Source organism: Xiphophorus hellerii, chromosome 22 (assembly GCF_003331165.1).
Source record: "Xiphophorus hellerii strain 12219 chromosome 22, Xiphophorus_hellerii-4.1, whole genome shotgun sequence".
Taxonomy (NCBI): Eukaryota; Metazoa; Chordata; class Actinopteri; order Cyprinodontiformes; family Poeciliidae; genus Xiphophorus; species Xiphophorus hellerii.
The window spans coordinates 12,484,572-12,502,008 of NC_045693.1; the positions used below are offsets into that span (position 1 = coordinate 12,484,572).

The following is a 17,437-nucleotide window of genomic DNA, read 5'->3' on the forward strand; positions in this document are numbered from 1 at the left end:
TTTTAAGGTTACAGTTCTTAATGTTTTTTTCTTAATAATTAGTAATTTTATGATTAAGGGAAGCAAATGTGTGATCAAGTGTGAAAAAAGGTTAGTTTATTTTTATAATATAAAAAGTGTGACTTGATTTAAAAAAAAAACATAAAACATTTAGAGCATAGACAATTTAGCAAAAACTAGTATATATAGTGGTATGTTACATAGTTTGCAATTAGAACAAAGTCCATAAACAACTTCCTTCCTGGAGCTACAAATGCCTTCTTATACAGCAGTTCTGTCAACACAGATATAATCTCTGTTCATTTATGATAAGCAATATTTAGATAAAATAACTGACCCCCATACAGGGATCTTATTAAAACATAAAATGACTGCTGACCAGACTGAACCCTGACAGGACTCTGGGTCACACATAACATGCAAGACCTGATGGTCCTCTAACACACAAACTGTGTGTAAGATTGTTTAGGATCTGTGGCAGGTTCGACATCGGCTGTGTTGCCATGTCTGCATCTTCTTCTTCAGCCACAATGTGAGTGGACTTCTTGTGATCCGGTGATGAGGCGCTGCCGCGTATATTCCCAGATCAACAGGGCAGCGCTCACGTGGACATTGAGTGAGCGGATGATCCCTTGTTGCGGGATCTCCACACACACGTCCAACATCTGGAGCAGATTGGCAGGAATACCTTCCCGCTCGTTGCTGTCAAAGGGAGACAGATGTTAAATGTTTTGACGTGGGAAAAAGTTTTAGTTCAACTCCAACACGGTTTTGGTACTACTTTGAAAACAACAGTAAAAGGACATTCAAGAAACATGTTTCTGGCCTTAATTGTAATTCAAACTCTTCTAATAAACATGAAGTTTCAACAAAAACTTCTAAAATAATTTAATACAATTATATTACATGATGGCTGAATGACAGACTGTACTGGAAACGCTCTGAAGTCCTCAAACTTGATAAGGCATTTTACAAAGCAGACCATTTACCTTGTTTTATTCGTCACCCTAAACAAAATCCAATTCAACCAACTGCATTTAGAATCACAATTAAGAAACCGAGTCAATTTCTCCTATTAATACTTCCAAAAACCAATATATATTTATTATTCATAATGACGCAGCACTTGGTGTTGGTCAATCCCAGAAAACCCCAATAATACATGTTAAAGTTTGTAATTTTACAAAATCTTTTGTTGTTTTTTTAATTCCCAGTCAAGCACACCTGTAGTAGTCACTGAAATCAAAATTGAGCTCTTTATGAAGATGATTTATTAGTTTAATTCCGAGAGCAAAACAAACTGTAATAAAGCGAGAACGCTCGCTGCCCCATATCGGCCACGCAAAGTAAACATAAAAGGGTAATAAGTGCCTGCCGTTTAATTTTGGCAGTCGGCCCCGCAGCGAGGAAACACTTGTTGATGCGTTACATTCATCTGGAGGGCAAGTGGCTGAGACAATAGAGAGGCTGATGGGAAATTAGAGCCAATCCACGCTGTGCAGAGTAGAGCGCAGCTGTGAGAGCATTAAAGTGAGAGTTTACACATGAGGCCCTTACGCCAACACCACAGCTTCCATGTTTGACTGAAGAAAACAAACTGGCACGATTAAAAGGCGGCGGATCGGTACCGTTCTCCCTCTGCCTCACGAGTGCCACTATATGCCACTCATGTTCCAACTGTATGCAGCTGGTACATGAAAGAAAATCTGGTGACCAAACTAGTGGATGTAACAGATTATAGAAGTGAAAGGCTCTTGTAATCAGGCTCATTGTGTCATTTTGAGTAATTCCTATCCTTTGTTTCCCTCAGGAACAGCCAATTATAGACCAGCATGCCCAGACAGGTACACAAGGCGAAGGAGGGGAGCAAACTCCACGGGGGCGACAACTTAACGGGTGAGAGGACACTAAAATAGCCTTGTCAGCTCTCGGCTTCAGCACTAAGAGACCCACAAGGGCGTGGAAGACAGAGACAGGTGGCTGGTCTGATGGAAAAAAACAGAACTCTGACCCCTTTTTAAAATGCAATGTTCTTAGTGCCCTCCTACCCCAGAAGTAGCAGAGTTTTTTCAGGGAACTTGAAGTCCTGGAGCTTCTGACTATTGGCAGTCTGCTCCACTCCGACAATACAGTAACCTTTGCTCTTCTTTACCTGGAGGAAATGAGTGAGCTCCACGGGCTTCACCTGAAAGAAAACAGAAGAATGTTGGAAATGAAATAAACCATCAAACTGTAAAGCATCTGCAGAACTTAAAAACAGCACAAAAGTTCAACACAGCAAAACAAAAGCTGTTTGCACACAGATATGGGCTACAGTAAATCAGGGTTCACACAGTGTAACAATCATTCAGAATGCTTATTACTTTTGTATGTGTTATCTCCCTACTGGGATTTCCTCTTTATCTACACTAAGCTTTTCCAAAACATTCACACACCATGAACTTTTTCTATTATTTTTTTACATTTCATCCACAAAGTTTCTTTCATTTTATTACAATCCAGACCCCCCTTACTCTACAAATACAACCCAATTCAACTAAGTGTACTTAGTTCACAACAACTGTTTTTAGAAAACTTTAGAGAGCAACCCACATCATGAAAAACAATCTTGAACATTCTGGGCTAAGAACAACATGCTATATTTGGAGAAGGTGGCAGCATCACATTTTAAAGGCTTCAAAAGACCTAAAACTAGGGTGAAGGTCAACGCTCCAGCAGGATAACCATAAACAAACAGCCGGAGCTGCACTGTAATAGTTTACATCACAGGTCATTTACATGGTTAAGTCAAAGGCCAGATCTAAATCAAACTGAAAATGTGTTGCTAATTTTTTAAATTGTGCTTTATAAATGTTCTTCATTCAATCTCAGTGAGTTGGCAGAAGTTTACAAAGAATATCTGTTTCTTTAGCTGAGCAAAGCAAATAGAGACATATATAGTTTTAAAATGCAGCTCTAATTGCAGTTAAAGGTGGTTTTACAAAGTCTCAATTCAGTGAAGGTGAGTAAAAATGATCACACTATTAAGATCAGAATATGCCAAAAAAAAAGGTAAAAATTAAGCCTTGCATCATCATCATCATCCTTTAGTGTATGTTAGCATATAATTGCACTGAAATCAAAGATTGTGGCTGTACATGTGGGAGAGCTATTAATACTTTTGATGGGCACTGTACTTTAATCCTCAGCAAATGTTGCTAAGGCTAAATTCCACAATTCACCTCTAGCAAAGGAAGCCAAAGCTCAGCTGAAACGCTCAGAGACTGGAAGTGTTTGTCGTTGAGATGGTGCAGACTGTCCAGAACCAGACCGCTCGCCCCAAATATCTCACATGTTCTGCAGAGACCTGGAACAACAACAGCAACAAGTCAAAAATTTCAAGTCTGTTTCATGTAATTTCACTCAACATGAAGGTGGCAGCATCATGCTGTGGGGAACATTTCAAAGGCTACAAAAGTCTTGGGACTGGTGCAGAGGTTAGCCTTCTAGCAGGAGAGCGACCCGAAACATACAGCCAGAGCTCCACTAAAACGGTTTGGATCAAAAATACTCATGCGTTAGAATGGCCCAGTCAAAGCCCAGACCCAATATAGTATGTGTGATAAGGTTTGAAAAATTATATTTAGACACAAACCTCCTAAATTAGTGGGCTTGTCAATCAAGGAGGCCACCACCAGCAGGGTGCCGTGCTGTTTGCCCAGCCGAGCTGCCCGCTGAGCTGGAACCAGGTTCAGTTCGGGTTCCTGATCGTTGATCCCTGACCGCCACGGTGTGATCTTCTTCTGCACCTCAGACCAGCGCTCCTCTTTATCCTGCTCGCCTGGGAAATATGACATTACACACACACACAGTAAGGATAAGATGTGCTAGCCTCATGGATTAGTTACTCCAGCTGAGAGAAACATATCTGTACTTCGATCTTGCTGGACCCAATCTCCAGCCTGGAGCTGGCCCAACTCAGGAGCAGAATTCCTCAACGGGATTAACAGACTTTCAGGAAAGAATGACAGCTTTTCAAACTTCCACGGTGGGATCCACTCATCGTCGGCCAACTCTGACAGACTGGGAAAAGTTTGAAATATGGTCTAAAAGACAAACAAAAAAGGAAAACAGTTGATTTGTGTAACCGCGCTTCAGTAGACCTTATGTGTTCGTAGAACAATGAACCCACCTCCATGCTGTAATCCCTGATGGGATGAAAGGCTCCGAAAAAGAAGTGTCCCTGAATCCTCAGCCAGTTCTTGTTGGCATTTCTTAGAGAAAAACAGCAAAAACCATCTTTGAATAAGCTCATTATGTGCATTGGAACACGTTATTGTTGCAGCTGTTTGCATCTAACCCGGTGCTCTGCATGGTCTCGGCCTGCTTCAGACAGGCTGTCACCACAGAAGACAGCCCCTGGAAAGCTTCATCATCCTCTTCCTCCTTCTCTGCGAGGCTCCACACCTTCTTCAACGCCAGTAATGCATACAGGCGCACGCTGAAGTTGTGGTTGAAACACGACTGCAGGATGACGTCCAGAGCTCTACGCAGCTGCCCGACCTTTTAACAGAAACAATGAAAAACAAAAGCTGACCATAAATATCTAGGAATGGCACTAGAATATAGAAAGCTAAAGAGAGTTACCTTATCCTTAACATGTGGAATGATGACATTGAAGTGAACCACGACAGACAGGAAGGTGCAGATGCTCGTCTTGGTCTTTTCGTGATCCTGCGCAATACAACAGTAAAAATTATGGCTCTCTGATGTTTTACTTTTATTTGTTCAATCATATAAGTAGAAAGATGAGCTCACAAAGTTGAAGCAGCTCCAGAATTTGTCAATATGATGCGGATACTTGACAAGAATAAGAATCATCATCCATTCGATCAGGTACTTCACTGAGGCCTGGTTGCTGCAAAATCCAGCTTCAAAGACGTGGTTCACCAGAGTGGCAACAAAATCCTGTGGGCACAAATTCAGATTTTATTCTAGAATCTCTTAGTTTCAGAGAAACTGTCAGTAAACATCTTTTTAACTCACCTCTTTGAGTTTGGGAAGCAACAGCAGCAGTGTTTGCCATGCTCTGTTTTTGACCCGATGCTGCAGGGAGTTACCATAGTAACGGACTTTGGACTTTGATATGAGACTGTCCTGTGGAGATGGGGTTGAGAGAAATGGTGTGAACTGCATTGGCTGAATTAGTACATGCATTTATGGCACAAATAAATCAGTAAAACTGCAATTTCAAATATTACAGGGCAAATACAAAAAGCTGTTTTTATTTATTAAGTGGAAAAAGCTATCTAAATTAACCTGGCCCAACGTGCCTTCCTTTGTTAAATAACTAATTACTGTGACTAACCCGAGCTGAGTTTAATTTCACTTGCATTTTGTATTTCATCTTTTTCTGACAGTAAAATGTGTCAAAAAGAAACAAGCACAACAAATCTGGAAATTGACCAATTCTTTTTCAAAGTACTGTAGCAATTTTTGTGTAGCCATTTTCTGGCTTATGGAAATCATAACCCATATATCTCACTGCTTCTCTTTTCTAGTTTGGTGAAAAATGGTTTCTAAATTTCTACTACAGGAAATAAGGATGTCATGTCTTACTAGTTCAGTGTTTCATATCTAACTTAAAAAAATGTTTTACTTACATTTATTTATTATCAAGAGTAGCAATTTGTGTAGCAATTGTTAGATTAGTTTTACTTTAAACTCTACATATAATTACTCAGAAATAAATCATCAAGTTAAATTGGTTTTCTTAGGTTCTTATAGATCTCCTGTTAAACTTGTTTCCACCACATTATCTTAAAATAAAAAGTAAAACATTTTTGCTGAATATGTATTTATATTCAAATTTCTCTAAAAATGACTATTTCAATATTAAAACAATATTTGAGGTGAAAAAAAAGAGATTTTCAGGTAAACTGATTTGCATGCTGCATTGGTCCATTTTCCCATCCACCCAACATTCAGCTAGTACCTTTCTCAGCAGCTCCATCACTAATTCCTCCATGAATCTCTGATGCTGCTGATCAGAAGGATCCAGGCGGCTAAGAAATGTCAGCACACATGTGCGGGGCAGTTGATCATCCCTGGTATCACTGGGAAACAAAAGCAGCAAATCAGCAACAGTGACCTCTAGTGGTGATCTTGTTAACTCGCAGCATCTGGTGAGTTAACAAGCCAGATGCTAGTTCTCCATAGAGGTAAAACGTTGCCTACCCTGTAACTGCAACATTAGCGGCACACTTTGCACCAAGTTGCTCTACATATATCTGGACGTCCAGGACGAGTCTTTGAAAAATGAAAAAAGTAACATTGTTAAAAGAACATTGAGGAACAAGAACAGAAGACTAGGGAATATTGCTTGGATTAACCGTTGGTCTCTCCTGAACACTGGTCCATAAACACAGGCCTCAGTGACTATATCAAGGTGGTTAAAAACACTAGAGAACACAGCAGCAGCCTGATCCCTGATGGCTGGGTCATTGGGCAGCCAGGTCTGACAGCAGTGCTGAAGTAGCACGCCGAAGACACCGCTCTTCGACTGAGACAGCTCCAACAAGTCTGTGAAAATCTAAACAAAAACATTTAACACCATCATAGATTTGAAATTCGAACATAGAAAATGGAAGATATCGAGAGGGGAAAAGTTGCTTTGTCTTAGTGTGGATAACCTTTTTCAGTGCAGTCGTGAGAATCGGAGCCTGATCATGTGTCAGCTGCAGGAGTTTGTGCTGGAAGGCCATGGAGATGAAGCCCTTTAGTGCTGGCCAAAAGTCATGAGCATTTGTGCTAAGCCCCTGTACAAGCTCCCAACTCAGAGTGACTGCCTGCACACAGAGATTCTCCTGATCCTGCACCAACTACGATCAAAACACAGATTATGAGAATGAAGGTTAACCAGCCTCAGAACTTTCTTAGTGCCATCATATCCTTAAATTTCTCATTCTTGCTGGACTGATACGCACTTGTGGCAGCAGCGTGTTCATGAAGTTTAGCACGGGCAGCACAAAGTCACTGGGCAGCAGAGCCAGGGCCTCAACGCTGCAACTCAGAGCAGCTTCGAGGGTCTCGGACACTTGGGAAATTTCTACAGATGCTGTAATCCCTACAGTCCTAATCAGGAAGTTTAGACAAATCCACTGGTCCCGCAAGAAGTTGGCAGCAATGCGTCCCCAGTCCTGTTGCAGGAGGCCTTGGGCTTCAAGGTCACTACCCAAAAAAATAAAAATAATTTAAAAACATTTTAATTATGGCACTGCAATACTGGATATATATATATATATATATATACATATATATATATTTTTTTTTTCAGTTCAGTATGGAGTCTCCACAAACCTTGAACTACCTAATAGCTGTGGTTTCATCAAGGATTTGTTAATGTTTCCGAGAGATGACTGACACTGTGAGGAAGTCTTCAAAGTGTAGAAATAATCATTCATGGACTTCAGAGCAGAAGCAGTATCTGCTCTCATACTAATTTCTCCTTGCTGCAAGAGCTCACACACAGCAGCCAAAGAAGCCATACTGACAGCCTTGGACACCTGATTGGCCACAGATGGGACCTAAGACAAACACAAAACAGTCCTTGCTTAACTTCAGAGCAGCAAATCTGATGATGAGCGCATATATTTAAATGTATACCTGTTGGGTTGGCTCAAGCAAAACTGAAAGGCTGTACTTTATGAGTTTGGGGAAAGCAAACTGCTGGATGTTCTTGGGGCAGCGAGACGAAGAGCTGCACATAACAACCAGTTGCCTCAGGACACACAGATACAGCTCAGCCCGTTCAACGTCAAAGAGCTGTCAAAGAAGAAAGCATGTGCAAGACATCTGAGTTCTTGAGCGCTTCTTTGTAATTGAACAGTCATGTAGAATGCTTTTCTTCCTCATTACCTCTTGCAGCTCCCCACACAGCCTCCTCAGGATAAAATCCTGGACTGAGTCGACAAGTTTAAGAAAGGTTTGTTCAATAGCAAACATCACCTCATCCTCTGTGAAACAAACATAAGGCTTAACAAGTACAAACCAAAATGTCTTCTTGTGTTTTTACTCCTATTTATTATCAAGTTCCTATTGTATTTCTTTGACACATTTCACAGTAAAATTTCCGCCATTTTGATTTCTTTAGGTGTTTTTTCCTCAGTTCAGCTTCTTCAGCAACTTGGCTTACTAACTCAGCTTAGTACTATGCCATGTACAATGCCTATTTAAAAGAAATGCTAATTGTTCTTGGCGTAATTAGTCAAAAACTAAATCAATCAAAGCAGAAAAGGCTTACACTGGCAATTTCATTATGCTGGGTAGTATCATGTGGTTTATTCAGACTGTTCTTACAGATTTAGTAAGTCTAAATCTGTAAGAACTAAGGGTTGGGCACTTTCTAATTAAAAGTAAAACTGCTTGGTGTGTTTGTTTTTACAGGCAAAAAAGTGTCTTATGCTAACTTATTTTGGAAAATATTTATACACTTATTTACAAAAACAGTTAAGGGGCCGGAATGAATGGCGCCTACTTTTTAGTGTTAGCGAGAATTTTTGGTGATATTTTACCTGTCATCACTCTAAGAGAAGTACTTTGCACTTTGGAGTGCTAAAAGTTTTTGTAAATCACATAGTGCATTTTTACTTTCCAGCCCATCAAATAAATTTTGTATTTTCTAGAACACCACGAAAAAGACAGGAAAGACCCTATAAGTCTTCTTTCAATTAATTAAATCTATGTATAAATTGAATTTACTGTATTAAAGCCAACATTTATAGGGGAAGATTTAAGGAGTTTCAACGCAAACCTTCCACTTCTTTTTGCTGACCACAAGGCTTCGTCCCAAGCTGCAGCAGTCTAAGCAAGAGCTGCAGACTCTTGTCACTTTTACGGACAGGCAGGTAGATATTGGTGTAGACTCTGCTCAGGGTGTCCAGTAGCGGAGACAGCAGTGAACCCAGAATTTCACTGGTTTCTCCTACCAGTCGCCTCCTCTCCATGTCCACACACAGCAGAAGGGCTCTTGCCAGCTTATCAGCCTCTCTTGTGTCAGGTAACCGTTCTGCCTGACCTGTGTGACAGAGAAACTGACTCTGATAAGAATCACATGCAAATACATCACATCTACAGATACAATTATTCTCTGTATCTAAAACACTCCCACACCAGACTCACCTGTGCTTGCTGGAACACGAAGATAAGCAAGTACCTCTTGTTGAACATAGGCTCTTATGGTTTCTTTTTGTGTGGGATCATCGGTGAAATCGCCGTCCAGAATTCTGGATTTGAAGCTGCATTCATGTTCCAATAACCAGATGCACAACTGTCCCAAGTACATTAAGTGATAATCAGTTGTTGCAACAGTATTTGAATATACTTAAGAATGCATGTGTGTGTAAGGAGCAGACCTCATTCCACAGCTCTGTCCCCCTACACAAAGACTCATCAGCACGAAAATGCACCAGGAAACTAAATATGTCATCTACAGTCACTTCACTCTGTAATAAAAGAAAAGAAAAAAAGATTAAAACAACTTAAAACTTAATTGGATTGTTCCAAGTACCCAATACAATTAGTACACATAATATGGAAAGCAATCTTGCTTGTGCGTAACATTTATTAGCGCCAGCAAATAGTTGCACTTGGTTTAAAATTACATTTTCAGATTTTTAACCATGTGTTTTCACAATTGACTTAAAATAATGACTTACTATGAAATAGTTACCAGGAGTGTAAGAAATTAAAATTATTTGTTTGTTTTTTTTCTGATAAGTTTTTCTTTCTAACTCAGCTCCTAAAATGTCAAAACAACCTCTACCTACCAAAAGTATTTCTTCCAATATTCATCTTAAACTGTAACAGCCATTTTTTTAAGTATGTTTCTCATACAACCATAATTATTTTAAGGACACAGTATTGCTTTTGATTTTTAACATCTTCATCTTACCACATCTGTCAGAGAGAGGGTGCTCTTTAGTAAAAAACACTGTGCAGCTCCTCTTAGCCGAACCTGATGAGTGATCATGGTGCAGCGTAGCACCTCCCTAGAATGCAAGGCACAAATACTGTAAAATCAGTCTCATCGCCTAAAATAAAGATAATGCATCAATTACCGTAGAGCAGATAGGCCGCCGATCTTCAGCAGAGGACATGGAGGGAGATGTGAAAAAGCCTGACAGACAAAGAGGAGCGGTACGGCACACCAGTGCTTGGAGCTGAGCTGCTGAATCAGCTGAAACAAAACACAACCTGCAGAGCAAACACAACAGTTAGAAATAGATTATGAAATGTGATTCATGGATTTGTATGTTTTCCGGCTGCACCTCTGTCCTCCGATGGCAGGCTTGTGAAGAAGGTGACCAGGAAGACCTGGAGTTTAACCGCCAGCTCAGGACAGTCTCCTACACTCTGCCCTGGTGATCTATATTTGACAGAGGCTGAGTTAGAAAAAACTAATATGAAACTAATGACATAATCTCCTGAACTTGGAAAAAAAAAAAAAAGCAAATTTAAATCCTCACCTACAGAAAAGGGACGTTTCAGACAGAACATTCATGAAGGAACCCACGACAAACTACAAGAGCAATGCATCAAAAGAAGGATTTTAAATGAAAGGAAAGAAAGAAAAGGAAACTATTTTTGTGACATATGATGATTTCAATTGCCTTGCAGCAAATACACTGTGCACCTGAGAAAAGGCTGCTGCAAAGGCCGGCTGCTGAAGAACCTGCAGCTGAAGCAGATGGCACACTCCTTCTCTCATTAAGGATTTATTTTCACTGTGGAACATGCGCTGGTACACACACAGCAGCCAGGACGGGTGGAACAGGCCTGACCCTGCAGCACCGGTCAACAAACTCAGAGTTAACTCACTATAGTCTTGATGCTTGTTAGTTGTTTTTAAAATCTTTCATAATTATGTCAATAGATTGTAGGTTTTTGTTTAGAACCTTCAAGAAAGCAACAAAAAATTATTGAGAAAACATTCTAAGTTTTTATTAGTCTTAGCTCATTAAGAATATCGCACTTCTAGCATTAGACAAAACTTGATGCATAAAATAATGAATAAAAAGGTAAGTCATTTGTCCAAAGATGACACAGCATTCAAATAATTAAAACTTACCTTCACTATCATTCACAGTTGCTTGGATTAACGTATCAATTCTGTTTAAAACTGGCCGAACAACATGAACCTGCAATGAGGGACACGGGGGGAGACTGAGCATCGTTTGTATTATAATGGTTGTGAGACAACAACTCTGCAGAACTTTCTACCTGATTCTCCTCCAGCGTTTCCATCACCAGAGTGTAATCCTCCCAGAACTCCCTCAGTGGTTTGCTTTTGCTGGGGGCCCATTTAAACAATATCTCTCCTACAAAAGAAATTTGTTTTAGCCAACTGCATACCATTCTCATAGATGAGAGTACTCTATGTTGCATCGATTATGTAGGAAAAAATACTGTTTGCTGAAAGGTGGATGTAGAAATAGAGGGGAAAAAAGCTACCTGTTTTGCTGTCATTATATTTTAAAAAAAAGTCAAGAATGTCACAAAAGGTACACTTGATTTTCTTGTGTTGTAAGGCCAGCCTGTTGCTTTTGCAAATAATTTGTCTATTCAAGTAAAATAGCTTAACTATGTTAGAAAAACATTTCTGCCACCTTTTAAAATGCAAAATGTAAACATTACTGCAGAATATTCCAACCGAATCTTCACCAGCTGAGTTTTAAATACACTGAAAAAAATATATCTTTACTCAACTGCAGAGGCGCAACAAGAAAATTCTGCTTTCTCCAGCTGTTGCTATAGGTGATTTAATCAGTGAAAATATTATGTTTTCATTCTGATGAAATTACAAAATGGTACACTGAATCTGTATAGACTGTATGTAATGTAATAATTTTATTATCCAACCTAGTTTGTCCAAAACCAATGCTAATTTAAGGAAGAGGATTAGGGCCACCGAAAAAAAATCAGAATTCCTTTTTTTTCGGTGGCCCTAATCCTCTTCCGTACTAATTAGTTCAAACATTTAAGTGAGAGATTACTAGTTGCAGTACTACTTAGATTGCAATGTGATTCCTCCAGTCAGTTTCATCAGTTTTATAAGTTAAAAGTCTTTCTGTTTTGACTGCTTCCAGACTTTTTTCTCCATGTTTTGCGTGAAAAGCAAAAGAAAAAAACCCAAATACGTCGCATAACATGTTAGCATGTGATTTTGACAAAATATGAAAAAAGCTGAATGGGTGAGAACGCTTTTGCACGGCACTTTGCATGTTACCATCCTCTGATGTAGAAGAACGGGAATCAAAGCCCTCCTCTTCGGATAATGCTGCGCATCTTTTCAACAGGTACAGTGCCCTCTTGCGTGACACGCTGTCCCTGTGCGTCAGTCCGTCCTGACAAATTATCCAGAACTGAGGACGCAGACGTGGGTCGGCCTCGCGGCACTCGGAGGAGGTGGCGATGTGAGATTTCAGGAGATGGTCCGACAGGACGGTCAAACACAGCAGCGTCCTCTCTGTGACCACCGGTGTTCGCTCCGTGGAGTGCCAGCTGCAAACATCATCCAGGATGCGCTTGAGGATGATGTTGGACCTCGCATCGCTGCAGCAACTGAGCGAAGTTAAAATGATCCTGACCATTACTTTGGATACCAGATCATCGGGGAGTGATCTGACAGAGGACAGCGCGCAGTTTAAAGTGTCGAGTGTGAGTTCTTCATCCGCTGTAAGAAGAGGCATGAGAGCAGCCAGGACTTCAGCAGCAACCTGCACACTGAGAGTCCCCGGCGTAAGCGGCTCCTCCTCTGACATCCGCTGCAACGACGGCAGGATTGATGAAACCACTCCAGTCCGCACGTTTTCCCCGCACACACCCACGGAGACACCGAGCAATCTGCAGACAGTGGCTGTGCTCTCTCTGCAGCGCGTATCATCCCTTGCTTCTGCCGAGAGTCTGCAAAGAAATGGCAGACATTTCGACCAAATGACCGACTCAATTTTGTCACGAATGCCACTTCTGTTTACACCTGTCAGTGGAGTCTGAGCCGAATCTGAATCGGTCAGAAACGGTCCTAGAGTTTCGATGAGAGCGGTGAGCGCCTCAACACGCTCCGTCTGCGGCCACGAATCCTCCGGCCAGCACAGAGATTCAAACAAAGTATCGTAATTAGGAGAGCTGCTCAGTACCGCCTGAATCAAAGTGGAAGACATTGTTTATGAGTTAGGCGGATAGTGCCAAGCATGTAAAAGATACGACAACCGGCTTTTAGCAGATAAATGGAACAGACTGCACGTTTTCCCAACAAGAATGTAAACTTCCGTAAACGTAATCCGGAATTCTCGCGAGAGTGGAATGAAACACGTTCGTCTAATTTCGCAGCTCACCAAATAAACATTTTCAAGTCTAATTATGTAAATTATGTAAACAACTGCTGATGTGTTCCTTGTTTTAGTTGTATTAAGACATTCAAATATATTTAAGCTCGTTTTTTCACCATATACTCAGTTTTTTCTGTACATGCATGTATGAAATGAGCTATTCAATACCGCAGTGAAGTTAGTTTCAAGTTGGATATTCGATATTCGAGCTCCGCGGAGTAAGCGGCGTTTAGCTCAAGGTTGATCCGATTTATGAACGCTACTGTCGGCCAGCGGTTCTCCACCGCTCCCGGCCCGAGCTCCGCGGAGTAACCGACGTTTAGCTGAAAGTTGATCCGATTTCGGAACGCTACTCTCGGCCAGCGGTTCTCCACCGCTCCCGGCCGCAGCGCCCGAAGGTTCACTTAGGGACTATCAACAAATTACTGAACCTAACATTCCTGTCAAAGAAATATAATGTTTTCTTCAATAGCTTCCAGGTCATGTGACCTATTGACTCAAAATCACTTTGGAATAATTCTAATAGTCTCTTTAGATGAGGCACAGTCATTTGTTTTCCATTTTAAATCATTTTAAATTTTTAATTAATTTATTTCATCAAAATTGAGTGTTTTTCTTCAATAGCTTCCAGGTCATGTGACCTATTGACTCAAAATCACTTTGAAATAATTCTAATAGTCCCTTTAATTGAGGCACAGACATTTGTTTTCCATTTTAAATCATTTTCCATTTTTTAGGAATTTTTTTCTTCAAAATTGAGGGTTTTTATTCAATAGCTTCCAGGTCATGTGACCTATTGACTCAAAATCACTTTGGAATAATTCTAATAGTCTCTTTAGATGAGGCACAGTCATTTGTTTTCCATTTTAAATCATTTTCAATTTTTAATTAATTTATTTCATCAAAATTGAGTGTTTTTCTTCAATAGCTTCCAGGTCATGTGACCTATTGAGTCAAAATCACTTTGAACTTGTTCTACCAGTCTGTATAGATGAGGCACAGTCATTTGTTTTCCATTTTAAATCATTTTCAATTTTTAATTAATTTATTTCATCAAAATTAAGTGTTTTTCTTCAATAGCTTCCAGGTCATGTGACCTATTGACTCAAAATCACTTTGGAATAATTATACTAGTCCCTATAGATGAGGCACAGACATTTATTTATGTTTTATGTTTTTATTTTATAATTTTTAGGAATCTTTTCCTTAAAGTTTAAGATTGTTGCTCAATAGCTTTCAGATAACGTCATAAAATTACTTATCAATTTGAAATGATTCCAGTACACTTTATACATCACACATAGCATCAATGCCACACAAACATATTACATTTTCATTTTCCACAGATATTTTCAAAACGTATTTCGAACAATAATGAACACAGTTTCTAGTTTTCAGATTAACTACACAATACACATTTCCAACTGCCTGTTTTTTTCTTTTGAAATTCTGTGCTCTTCATATTTATGCACAGGGCATGGTACCATCGGTCACAGTTGTCACACTGGATCTGTTCACAAATACAAGAAAATATACATGTTTAGCAGTATTGAACTTACTCATCTCCTGTCACGCAGTTTGGTGTTTAATTGCTTGTCATTTATTATATAAAACATTTCATGGCTCCCAAGAGTCATTTCCTGTGTCTAATTCTGAATTTTACATTGACAACTCTTGATTTCTCACCCAGTCTGTCATTCCAGGGCCAGACCCCGGGGCTTTGTATGCAGCGCACATCGCACACCAACAGTGGTCATCAAATACTGTAATCAAGAAGAATATACAGCATATTCAAACAAGATAGATTGATAGATCGATATATATATATATAACAAAATAGCTAATTATTTCAGAAAATTAATTTAAAATTATTAATACTTGGAGATTATATAAAATACATTTGTAAACTAAAGTAAATTTTCTAAATTATCAATGTTGCATATCGTTTAGATATCTTTGTCTGTTTGGATTGGCACTGTTGGTGGTTTATATTTTGTGAAATGGAATTTGCATTTTGTAATTTTTTTTTTTTTTTATTGACCTCACGGGCTGCAGGAGCTAATGAGGGCAGACTCTATATAAGTTGAAAGAGTCATTGAAACAGTGAATTAATTGAACTGTCAAGATGTGCTTGTCACAAAGAAATCAAAACTTAGTGTTCCCCAGCGAAAGCAGCGAGGTCTGTTTAGTTTTGTTATCTTTATTGGTTAAGTTCATGTTTTGTATTACAATGTTTGTATATGTTTTAGTTTTCACATTTATTGAGGTTATTGTGGTGACTTTGATGATGGTGGTTGATCTTAATCAAATAAAATAAAAAACCTTAAATTCACCAGTCAAGACTGGTTCAGTAATGTAAGAGCTGGGGAGATTCTGCAATATATATGTGTGTATGTTTATGTATTGTAAGTCGAAATGCACATGGTATACCTGATGCATCAAGGATTTGAAGAGCGAGAGTTCTTCTTTCACTTTTCATTGCCTTTTTTGTTGTGTCAAAATCTACATCTGGCATCAGAGGGAAGGCTTCCATCAGTGCTTTTGCCATCTAAAGAAAAAAAAAGTTTTTAAAGACTTTTTTTATGGCATTATAATGCATCAGACTTAAAACATTCATGTGGACATATATAGTGTACCCACATATACTAAAACAGGTATGTTTGTTAGTACAGATACCTGTAGTGAAACATCTAAATGTTTCAACATTTAGAAGATGATGAAAGAACTGTAATTACAAATACTGTGTGGCATGTTGCACTGACCCCAGTTATGGGCTACTGTTGGGGGAGTCTGTATTCCTCCAAGTGAATACACACTCTTTCCACAATTCCGAAAGCCCATTTTAACTAACCAGAGAGACTGTATTTGATGATAGACAACTTTTCTCTTTTGGAAAACAAATGACTGTGCCTCATCTATACAGACTGGTAGAACAATTTCAAAGTGATTTTGACTCAATAGGTCACATGACCTGGAAGCTATTGAAGAAAAACACTCAATTTTGATGAAATAAATTAATTAAAAATTTAAAATGATTTAAAATGGAAAACAAATGACTGTGCCTCATCTAAAGAGACTATTAGAATTATTCCAAAGTGATTTTGAGTCAATAGGTCACATGACCTGGAAGCTATTGAAGAAAACATTATATTTCTTTGACAGGAATGTTAGGTTCAGTAATTTGTTGATAGTCCCTAAGTGAACCTTCGGGCGCTGCGGCCGGGAGCGGTGGAGAACCGCTGGCCGAGAGTAGCGTTCCGAAATCGGATCAACTTTCAGCTAAACGTCGGTTACTCCGCGGAGCTCGGGCCGGGAGCGGTGGAGAACCGCTGGCCGACAGTAGCGTTCATAAATCGGATCAACCTTGAGCTAAACGCCGCTTACTCCGCGGAGCTCGAATATCGAATATCCAACTTGAAACTAACTTCACTGCGGTCTATTCAATTTGATAATTGAAAAGCCCATGTATTTAATCTAGGACCTTCATCACAATGAAGCACACTGATGGATGTCTGCTAGTTATTAGAATTTTTTTCCCTCAAAGCTAACATAAGATTTAAAATTAGAATATTACAACAGACCATTAAAATAAACAACGTAGAGAAATTTGAGCTTAATGAAGAGTATGTTTAATGTCTGCATAGATGTTATTTTCAAAAGGTATTTTAATACAAGCGTGCGTCATCTGAACTTAATTCTAATTTTGAAAATATGACGATATGTGCATCTGTTAAATTCTTTTCTATGTGCCACATGCAGTTCAGATGTGTTCACATCTGTGACATATTAAATAATTTTGGAGATTTTGCCACATATGTGGCATTCTCTACACTTAGAATATTAAATAATCAAATATGTTGGATGCTGAAATGCTGAATTAAGTTTTTTTTTCTATTTCCAACTGCAGAAAAAGTTACATGTGAAGCATTCAATAACTCTCGTCAAATAGTCATCTGTTTTTAGGTAAAGTATTGCTAATAATTAAAGATGTTCACTTTAACATTATCGCAATTTCTTACCAGTAGTCAATTGTTGTTCATGGATTTTACACATATATAGTTTGAGCCTGA

The 17,437-nt window shown here is 39.2% G+C and overlaps 1 protein-coding gene and 1 long non-coding RNA gene across 2 annotated transcripts; both read right to left on the bottom strand.

Annotated features, from left to right (window-relative positions):
* Window positions 1-81: 81 nt before the first annotated feature.
* On the bottom strand, window positions 82-13,532 carry tarbp1 (TAR (HIV-1) RNA binding protein 1). The gene is made up of 29 exons (XM_032553088.1): window positions 12,266-13,532; window positions 11,260-11,357; window positions 11,108-11,177; window positions 10,673-10,821; window positions 10,506-10,558; window positions 10,308-10,405; window positions 10,098-10,233; window positions 9,932-10,028; window positions 9,393-9,482; window positions 9,160-9,307; window positions 8,792-9,055; window positions 7,897-7,994; window positions 7,645-7,803; window positions 7,339-7,565; window positions 6,966-7,209; window positions 6,672-6,860; window positions 6,372-6,571; window positions 6,217-6,288; window positions 5,975-6,095; window positions 5,026-5,136; window positions 4,798-4,947; window positions 4,627-4,713; window positions 4,340-4,542; window positions 4,172-4,253; window positions 3,914-4,085; window positions 3,635-3,820; window positions 3,222-3,346; window positions 2,049-2,185; window positions 82-702 (listed from the first exon to the last, which is right to left on the bottom strand). The coding sequence occupies exons 1-29, from the start codon at window positions 13,197-13,199 to the stop codon at window positions 522-524; spliced, it is 4,881 nt and encodes a 1,626-aa protein (XP_032408979.1). The 5' UTR covers window positions 13,200-13,532; the 3' UTR covers window positions 82-521.
* Window positions 13,533-14,637: 1,105 nt separating this feature from the next.
* LOC116713122 (uncharacterized) lies at window positions 14,638-16,258 on the bottom strand. Its single transcript, XR_004337789.1, has 3 exons — window positions 15,798-16,258; window positions 15,054-15,130; window positions 14,638-14,877 (listed from the first exon to the last, which is right to left on the bottom strand). It is a non-coding gene; the product is annotated as an uncharacterized LOC116713122 (long non-coding RNA).
* Between the last annotated feature and the right edge of the window lie 1,179 nt (window positions 16,259-17,437).

Excerpts from the sequence above, each read along its gene's own strand:
- tarbp1 (XM_032553088.1), bottom strand. The coding sequence starts at position 13,199 with ATGTCTTCCACTTTGATTCAGGCGGTACTGAGCAGCTCTCCTAATTAC. Across the intron at positions 11,178-11,259 it reads AAACGCTGGAGGAGAATCAG|GTTCATGTTGTTCGGCCAGT; the intron begins GTAGAAAGTTCT and ends CCCTCATTGCAG. Across the intron at positions 9,308-9,392 it reads GGACAGAGCTGTGGAATGAG|TTGTGCATCTGGTTATTGGA; the intron begins GTCTGCTCCTTA and ends TACTTGGGACAG.